At 49.6% G+C, this 9640-nt stretch overlaps 1 protein-coding gene across 1 annotated transcript; it reads left to right on the top strand.

The window, feature by feature from the left end:
• Positions 1-2205: 2205 nt before the first annotated feature.
• Positions 2206-9414, top strand: Ucp3 (uncoupling protein 3 (mitochondrial, proton carrier)). The gene is made up of 6 exons (XM_013014038.1): positions 2206-2331; positions 3257-3458; positions 3574-3774; positions 5018-5119; positions 6060-6240; positions 9300-9414. Exons 1-6 carry the CDS (start codon positions 2206-2208, stop codon positions 9412-9414), a joined length of 927 nt encoding a protein of 308 aa, XP_012869492.1.
• The last annotated feature ends 226 nt before the right edge of the window (positions 9415-9640 follow it).

Genomic DNA, 9640 nt, shown 5'->3' with positions numbered 1-9640 from the left:
CATAACAGAGTGAGCACCAGCTTTGATACTAGGGCATGGCAACATCAGCAAACTAGTGTCTCAGAACCCCTCGGGACACTTGCAAGATGGTGCAATTGTGTGTGAAGAGTTCACACTAAGTTCTGGCCTTTGGTGCAGGTTCAGGCCTTGCCTCTGCTGGAACAGCCAGCCCACCTCTTTAGCTGATGAAACCCCTTCCAGACTTAGCTCCTGTGAGCCCTCCTCCCGCCTCACAAAAGGATCCTCCTTTCTCCACAGCTTCTACCCTCTACATTGACCATAGTCCTTGCACTGTAGTTGTGTGGGTGTGGCTAATGCTCCTGGAGACTCAATGGACAAATAAACATACTGGTTTTTGCCCATCTCTGGGTTTCTCAGCATGCCAAACACAGGGCCTGGCACAATGAAGGTCTCTTCAGTGTGTGCTGGTTCTTAGCACCTCAGGGTATAGTGTAGGCTTGGAATGAGGCTTAATGGTAGAGTGCTTGCCTAGCATGCATGAAGACCTGGGTTCAATTCAACATAAACAAAAAAAAAAGCCAGAAGTGGCACTGTGACTCAAGTGGTAAAGTGCTAGCCTTGAGCAACAGACACTCAGGGACAATGCCCAGGCCTGGGGTTCAAACCCCAGAACTAGTTTAAAAAAAGGGATATGATGTAAAGATGGAATCAGATGGAAAGAGAAGGGGTCTTCCCCTAATGCCTCCATCTGTTCTTTCTGCAATACAGCCCTCGAAGATAGAGCAAATTCTTTTTGTTTGTTTGTTTGTTTGTGGGTTGTGGGGCCTGAACTCTAAGCCTGGGCGCTGTCCCTCAGCTCTTCAGCTCAAGGCTAGCGCTCTACCACTTAAGCCACAGCCCCACTTCCGGCTTTTTCTGCTTCTGTGGTGCTGAGGAATCAAACCCAGGGTCTCAGGCATGCAAGGTGAGCACTCTACCACTGAGCCACCTTGCCAGCCCCGATAGAGCAAATTCTTGCTGCCAGGGACAGGGCACCTGAGTGGGAGAGCAGCAGTAGATGAGGTGGGGAGGGGAGGAAACTAGTGCCATGACACAGTGTCAGAGAAGCTTGGGGAAGAGACTCAAAGAGGCGACATTTTCAAAACAGTAACCCCTCTGTGCATCACCTCTATAATAACAAAATAATAATAATAAAGAGGTGACATTTTCAGAGAAATATGAAGAAGTGAGGAGACACGCTGTATGGAGGTCTAGAAGAACTAGAGTCCAGGCAGAGGGCACAGGCTGAGCAAAGGCCAGAGCAACCTGTGGCCCATGCTCAATGAGTGAGTGGGGAGAGGGGAGAGATGAGCTGAGGGCATAATAGGGGCTCTGCAGGACCCTGAGGGCTATAGCAAAGACTTTACATTGTTCTAAATCAGATGAGGAGCTGTTGGGCAATTTTAAACCAGAGGAGTGACATGATCTGACTGCCATATGCTTGGATGTTAGGTCAGGTCTCCAGTGGGAAAATCTTTCTCTGCTGCCCAGGCCTAGCATTCTAGAGTCAGTGCCTAATTCAAAGGAGAGCTTAGGGCCCCTTTAAATGCCTCCAAGCATTGTATGTAAATTTGCCTCAATTTAAAAAGCTTAATCAGGAGGTTGAGATCTGAGGATTGCTGCTTGAAGCCAGCCTTGGCAAACAGATTCGAGACACTAGTCTCTAACTAACAAAAAGGATAAAAGCAGAGGAGGTGTGATTTAAGTGATAGAACACCAGCTTTGAGAGAAAAAGCTGAGGAAGAGACAGTGCCCGGGCCCGGAATTCAAGCCCCAGTTCTGACACACAAGGTAAGTTTAAGCATCTTTATAAGAAGAAATGACTTCCCTCAAGATGAATAGCAGTTTTATTGAGTCACAAGGAATGTTTTTCTTAATTATTTGGGAGAAGGATCTGGCGTGATGACACACATCGGGGATCAGGAGCGCAGAGAAGCAACAGGACACTGAGGAGAAGTGACCTGATTTTACAGGCCAAATTCAGTCAACTTAAGCAAGTTGATGCCTCCAGGCTTCTCACCTTCTAAGCCCTTCCTGGGGGCTGTGGGGTGCCTGGAGATGCAATGGGGCCAGATGGCACACTTTCAACTGCCCCCTGGCCTGTCTCCTACAGCTTTCTCTTTGCACTGAAGCTCAGGGCTGCCAGGCAACCTCTCCTTAGACTTCACTGGGCCGCAGAGGGCCCAGGCCCATCCTACTGGGACCATGGTTGGACTGAAGCCCTCAGAAGTGCCTCCCACAACGGTTGTGAAGTGCCTGGGGGCGGGAACTGCGGCCTGTATTGCTGACCTCCTCACCTTTCCCCTGGACACCGCCAAAGTCCGCCTGCAGGTAGGTGCCCTTTGGCCCAAAGTCACAGGAAGGGCTGATTCCCCAACCATAGGTTCAGCCCGCCTGCAACACTCCCTGCCTCAGGAAAGCCTCAGGAAGGTCAATCCAATGTTTAGGGCCCTTCCTTCCTTCTCCCCTTAACCACATCCCTGCAAGAAAAGGCCTAACTGCCTTGACACAGGATGCCAAATCTGCTTTGTAAGCCATAAAAAGGTATTTAATAAAGGTACAAGGCAATCTGTGTGTGTGTGTGTGTGTGTGTGTGTGTGTGTGTGTGTGTTGGTCCTGGTGCTTGAACTCAGGGCCTAGGTGTTGTCTCAGAGCTATTTGCTCAAGGCTAGCACTCTACCCTTCCAGACACAGCTCCAACATAAGGCTTTTTGGTAGATAAAGTATCTCATAAACTGGGCACTGTGGCTCATGCCTGTAATCCTAGCTACTCAGGAGGCTGAAGGCTGAGGATCACAGGAAAGTCCGTGAGACTCCAGTTTAACAACCTGAAAATTGGAAGTAGAGCTCTGCTCAAGTTGGTAGAGTGCTGGCCTTGAAGGAAAGAGCTCAGGGACAGTGCCCATAACAGTTCAAGCCCCAGGACAGACAGAAAAAAAAATCTTGGAGACTTTCCTGCCCCTGCTGGCTTCCAACTGTGATCCTCAGATCTCAGCCTCCTGGTAGCTAGGATTACAGGCATGAGCCACCAGTGCCCTGCCACTAACCATTCATGAAAGAAGAAAAGCAATGAGAGTCTCTGATTTACCCTTAAGATCAAAGGCCACACTCTTGTATTTTTTGAATTATAAAACCAGCACAGACCTCAGCTCTTCTCACTGGGACATGATGGTCACGCTGGTTCTCATGGTCCAGGCAGGCAGGTCCAGTCCCCCAGCCCTCCCAGCTCCCCAGGCAGCTGTGATTGCTCCCCCAGATCCAGGGGGAGAACCCCGCGGCCCAGAGCGTGCGGTACCGCGGCGTGCTAGGCACCGTCCTGACCATGGTGCGCACCGAGGGACCCCGCAGCCTCTACAACGGGCTGGTGGCCGGCCTGCAGCGCCAGATGAGCTTCGCCTCCATCCGCATCGGCCTTTACGACTCGGTCAAGCAGTTCTACACGCCCCAGGAGGCGGACCGTGAGTGCCACGCCTGCGGGGAGGGGGTGACCCTGTCCCCAAGGACATCTCCAAGTCCGAGGGCTCGCTCCTCCTCCCTAGAATCAGATGGCGGCGCTCCCTCTCCTCTTCCCAGACTCCAGCATCACTATTCGGATCCTGGCGGGCTGCACCACGGGGGCCATGGCGGTCACCTGTGCCCAACCCACCGACGTGGTGAAGGTCCGATTTCAGGCCAGCGTTCGCCTGGGGCCCGGGAGCGACAGGAAATACAGCGGGACTATGGACGCCTACAGAACCATCGCCAGGGAAGAAGGGATCCGGGGCCTGTGGAAAGGTAGGCTCAGGGGCTTTCCTGACCTAGGATGGCAGCAGAAACCCAGCACAGCAGGGCACTGACCCAACATGGGGTATGAGGCCCCCATAAGAATATTCCAAATACAAATACCCAAGGCCTCAGATTCCCTTCACCTTACCAGCCTTCCCCATGTATAGGCTGCGTCCCACTGCAAGCCCACCCCTTCCCCAGGGAAACCTCTCCCTCTCCCGTGCCAAGAGAGAGCTTCCCTTCTGTAAGATATCCTGCTAGACTGGAGCCCGTGGCTCATAACTGCAATCTTGACTACTCAGGAGGCTGAGATCTGAAGATCAATGTTGGAAGCCTGCCTGCGCAGGAAAGTCCATGAGATTTTTTATTTATTTTTTTGGGGGGGTTCGGTTGTGGGGCCTGAACTCTGGGCCTGAGCTCTGTCCCTCAGCTCTTCAGCTCAAGGCTAGCGCTCTACCACTTGAGCCACAGCGCCACTTCCGGTTTTTTTCTTTTTGCTTATGTGGTGCTGAGGAATCGAACCCAGGGCCTCAGGCATGCAAGGCAAGCGCTCTACCACTGAGTCACCTTCCCAGCCCCAGTCCATGAGATTCTTATATCCAATTAACCACCAAAAAAGCCAGAAGTAGAGCTGTGGCTCAAGTGGGTAGAGTGCTAGCTTTGAGCAACAAAAGCTCAGGGAACATCCAGGCCCTCAGTTCAAGTCCCAAGACCAACACACACATACGTACACATATAATCAAAAAAAGGAAAAAGAAAAGAATGTCCTGTTTCTGTCTGGTCTCAAGGAGATATATTTGAATTTTTACAGCTATTGGAGCCCAAATGTAGTCAAGAAATAAAAGTGGAGCCCGGTGCTTGTGGCTCATGCCTGTAATCCTAGCTACTCGGCTAGGCTGCCCAGGCAGGAAAGTCCATGAGACTCTTTCCTCCAATGAACCACCAGAAATCTGGAAGTGACATTGTGGCTCAAAGTGGTAGAGCACTAGCCTTGAGTGAAAAGGGTTCAAAAATAGCAACCCAGGCCCCAAGTTCAAGCCCCATGACCAACCAAAAAAGAAAAGAAAAGAAACACAAGTGGACCACCATTTCCTCTGTCTGAGAGGACAGTGAGAATCTGAGAATTGTTTTCCCCAGAAGGAACTCAGGAGAAGGGATGAGCCCCCAGATTACTACACTAGGGTCTAGGTCTTAGGCAGAGCTTCCACTTCTCCTGATCCCAATTCATCAGCTCCTGCCACCTTCCTAACAGGGATTTTGCCCAACATCACGAGGAATGCCATTGTCAACTGTGCTGAGATGGTGACCTACGACATTATCAAAGAGAAGCTGTTGGAGTCTCGCCTGCTCACTGGTGAGGCCCTGGGCTCCAGAGAAGGCAGCCCTCCCTCCACACAGTGGGCACCACCCAGAGGTGTCTGAGCTTTAGCAGGAACAGAGACAGAAGAGGTGACCTAAGCGAAGTGGTAATTAAGTCTGGGGTGAAGACCAGAGCCCTAGGTTCCAGTATCCATACCATATTGTCTTTTTTTTATTTTTCTTAATTTTTTTTGGCAGTACCAGGGTTTTGAACTTAGAGTCTTGTCTTTTAAGCTATGCCTCATCTCTTTTTGCTTTACTTTGTTTTTTAGAGAAGGTCTTTTGCTTTTGCCAGGCTAGCCTCAGACCACGATCCTCCTATCCTTACCTCCTGAATAGCTGGGATTACAAGCACCATGCCTGGCTCAGTGTGTTTTTCAGAGAGTCACCTGTGATTTCACTTTCTTCAAATGAGATCATTGGACTGGGTAATCTCTATCAAAGTTTACCAGGAGTTATCAAGAGCTCAGCTCTGGGAACTGAGGGAGATATGGACAGTACTGATATATACTCAAGAAGGTCAAGGATGACTAAGCACTGGTGGCTCATGCCTGTAATCCTAGCTACTCAGGAGGCTGAGCTCTGAGGATTGAAGTTCAAAACCACCCTGGGAAGAAAAGTTTATGAGACACTTATTTCCAGTTAATCACCAAAATGCCAAAAGTGGAGGTATGATTCAAGTGATACAAGTACCATCCTTGAGGGAAAAAAAAGGGGGATGGTGCCCAGGTCCTGTGTTTAAGCCCCAGCATCAGCATACACAAGAAGAAGAAGAAGGAGGAGGAGGAGGAGGAGGAGGGGGAGGAGGAGGGGGAGCAGGGGGAGGAGGAGGAGGAGGAACCCAAGGCTAAGTTGGAGACGGGCAGTGAACATACATGGAACGGGGCAGAATTGTACTCTTCCCTGATATTTGCTTTTCCCATTTTTTTCTACAGACAACTTCCCCTGCCACTTTGTCTCTGCCTTTGGAGCCGGCTTCTGCGCCACAGTGGTGGCCTCCCCAGTGGATGTGGTGAAGACCCGGTACATGAATGCCCCCCCAGGCCGATACCGTAGTCCCCTGCACTGTATGCTCAAAATGATGGCCCAGGAGGGTCTCACCGCCTTCTACAAAGGGTAAGCTACCTCCTCCTGCTTCCCCCCCCCCCCCCCCCCTCTACAAAGGGTAAGCTACCTCCTCCTGCTTCCTCCCCCCCCCCCCCCCCCCCCCCCCCCCCCCCCCCGCTGCTCCCACCTCCTGTCCCCAAGATCTTGGCTGCTTTCTTTTGTTCTTCCCAAGCCTTTGCATTTGCTGTTGCCTTGCATGAAGTGTCTTTCCCTCAGCATATATGTTTACTGACTCTTAGCAACCCTTCCAGACTAGTTCACACACCACCTCTCCCCTAATACACTCACCTATAAATTCTCTCCTTCCTGTGAACTTTGGAGATACTATTTGATTCCCTTTTTATAGTATTAATAACCTTCTACCTTTTTTTTTTTTTTTTGGTTGGTCATGGGGCTTGAACTCTGAACTCTGGGCTTGGGCACTGTCCCTGTTCTCTTCAGCTCAAGGCGAGCACTCTACTGCTTGAGCCACAGCACCACTTCCGGCTTTCTAGTGGTTTATTGGAGATAAGTCTCACAGATTTTCCTGCCCCGGCTGGCTTTGAACTGTGATCCTCAGATCTCAGCTTCCTGAGTAGCTAGGATTACAGGCATGAGCCACTGGCACCTGGCTCCCTTCTACCTTTTATTGGATCCCCATGCTGGGGCTTGAACTCAGGGCCTAGGTATTGTTCTTGAATCTCTGTGCTCAAGGCTAGTGCACTAATACAGTTCCACTAGGCGCTTCATTGGAGATGAGAATCTCTTGGACTTTCCTACTCTCAACTGGCTTAGAACTGAAATCTTCAGCTCTCAGCCTCCTGATTAGCCGGGGATTACAGGAATGAGCCATCGGCTCGTTTTTTGTCAGTTGTGGGTATTGAATTCAGGGCCCGGGCACTGTCCTCGAGCTTTTTTGCTCAAGGCTAGTGCCCTACCATTTGAACCACAGCACCACTTCTGGTTTTTTGGTGGTTAATTGGAGATAAGAGTCCCTTGGACTTTCCTGCCTGGGCTGGCTTTGAACTGTGATCTTCAGATCTCAGCCTCCTGAGTAGCTAGGATTTACAAACACGAGCTACTGGTGCCCAGTGCTCCGGTTAATACTGAAGTGCAAGCTCCCTGAAGCCAAAGGCTGGTGGCTTGTCTACCTTTCATCTCCAGGAGTCCCTAGCATAAAGTAAGCACTTGATAGTATGAGTTATTTACCGTCACCCCAATAGCTAAGTTCCTTTGTATTGGGACTGTGCTAAGTACTTTAGATACATTATTCAGAAACCCTCTGACTAGGTAGTGGTCCCCCTTGACTAAGGAAGAGATTGCATTTCAGAAAAGTGACTTGTCCAATATGACAAGGTAAATGGCAGAGCCATGGCTCAAATCCAGGCCACTAAGGCCACACTCAACATGGTACTGTTTACATTACTGGCGTGGCTCTCACCCACTGTGAGATTGAACCCAGCAAGCTCACAGGAGCCACTGTAGGTTCTGGAAATCTGTTAATTATTCTACTAAGTGCCTCTGTTGTTACTTGTCTCAGTCCATTCTTTCACTTGACATACACTTATACATGTATGCTAGGCCCTGACCTGTGCCTCCTTAGAAGAGCATCAGACATGTATGTGGTTTTTATTGAGCAGTGACTAATACTAGGCTGTGCTTATGCTGACCACTGACCCAGTTAATCCACATGGCCCACCTGTAGGAAAGTGCTGTAACTCTCTAATGTAGAGATGAGGAATCTAAGGCTTCTCAAGATTAAGTCACTTAGGGCTGGGAAGGTGGCTCAGTGGTAGAGCACTTGCCTTGCATGCATGATGCCCTGGGTTCAATTCCTCAGCACCACATAAGCAAAAAAGAAAAAAGCCAGAAATGGCGCTGTGGCTCAAGTGGTAGAGCGCTAGCCTTGAGCTGAAGAACCAGGGGATCAGTGCCCAGGCCCAGAGTGCAGGCCCCACGACCGCCCCCCGCAAAAAAAAAGATTAAGTCACTTGTTCAAGATCTCACAAGGCTCAGATCTGAGAATTGTAGTTCGAGGCCAGCCTGGGCAGGAAAGTCCACAAGATTCTTATCTCCAGTTAACCATCAACTAGCCAAAAGTGGAGCTGTAGCTCAAGTGGAGCTAGCCTTGAGCAAAAAAGCTTAAGGGGCAGTGTCCAGACCCTGAGTTCAAGTCCTGGGACTGGTACATAAAAAAAGAAGAAGAAAGGAAGGGAGGTAGGAAGGAAGGATGAAAGAGGAAGAGAGACAGAGAAATAAAGAGAGAAAGAAAATAAAAGATAGTGAACTCAGGTCTGGGCTCCAGAATACACATACAGTGTTGCGGGCTCTGTGCTAGTTCAGGAAAGGCCATGGTTTGTGGCTGTGGTCCTCAAGCTGGGTCCTAGGTGGTGGAGAGCAACCAGCTAGGCAGAGAAGACAACAAATGTCCAAACCAGGGGAGCAAATGGGCAAAGGCACAGAAGGAAGAGGGCCTGACATCACCAGGAACCAGAACTACATGAATCTGTCAGGAGCCATAGGGCCCAGAGGTTACTATTGGATGGATGCGGTGACAGATTCCTCCCTGCATCTTTGAAGCACAGCTTGGAGTGGACACTGTCACACCAACATGCCATCACAGCCAAGGCAGGCTCTCTAGATATGTCATACCTGCTTCCTAGTGTGGTATCCCTGCAGGGGCCTCACCAGGGGGTTGAATCAGGATGTAAATGAGCAGAGACCCCTAGCAGTAGGGTGAGTTAGACACATTTGAACCCTCCACCTGAACTTACCAGCTGTGTGGTTTTGACCAAGTTCCTTAGTCTCCTTGGGCCCCAGTTTGTTTGTTTTTTAAAGCGTAGCAACAAGCATAGTTTTTATATACAGTTGTGACGATTCAACACATGATGTGGGAACCCAGTTCAGCATATTAGTTTCTTTCCTTTCCTGAACCCAACTTGTACGTAAAGCCCCCTTAGCAGAGAAGACAGAGAAGGAATAGATCTCAGAAGACTTGTGAAGAGCAGGCCAGCTCCTTCAGCACTGACAGGTCTTGGGAGAGTACAGTAGATCTAGTAGATCATAGTAGATCATTTTTTCCTCATCAGGTTCACACCCTCCTTTTTGCGCTTGGGAGCCTGGAATGTGATGATGTTTGTGACCTATGAACAACTCAAGCGAGCCCTGATGAAAGTCCAGATGTTGCGGGAGTCTCCATTTTGAACAAGACAAGAAGGTCACTGGGTATTTATTTTATACAAGACTAGTTCAGAATGGAATAAAACGGTGGACCCAGCCCAACAGATACAGATCCAAACATGTTTACAGAACTCTGTACTTGTTGCTTACTCAAGAAATAGAAGGAAGAAGGTTCTCTAGTCTTCAGTGCTTTGTCCTAAAAACACCTTTGTTTTGCACTGACATAATAGGAAGTAAATTATATTAATTT

The sequence above is a fragment of the Dipodomys ordii genome, unplaced genomic scaffold, assembly GCF_000151885.1.
Source record: "Dipodomys ordii isolate 6190 unplaced genomic scaffold, Dord_2.0 Scaffold22, whole genome shotgun sequence".
NCBI classification, from domain to species: Eukaryota; Metazoa; Chordata; class Mammalia; order Rodentia; family Heteromyidae; genus Dipodomys; species Dipodomys ordii.
This window is presented reverse-complemented; position numbering and strand designations above follow the sequence as displayed.

Excerpts from the sequence above, each read along its gene's own strand:
- Ucp3 (XM_013014038.1), top strand. The coding sequence starts at position 2,206 with ATGGTTGGACTGAAGCCCTCAGAAGTGCCTCCCACAACGGTTGTGAAG. Across the intron at positions 3,775-5,017 it reads GATCCGGGGCCTGTGGAAAG|GGATTTTGCCCAACATCACG; the intron begins GTAGGCTCAGGG and ends CCTTCCTAACAG. Across the intron at positions 5,120-6,059 it reads GGAGTCTCGCCTGCTCACTG|ACAACTTCCCCTGCCACTTT; the intron begins GTGAGGCCCTGG and ends TTTTTTCTACAG.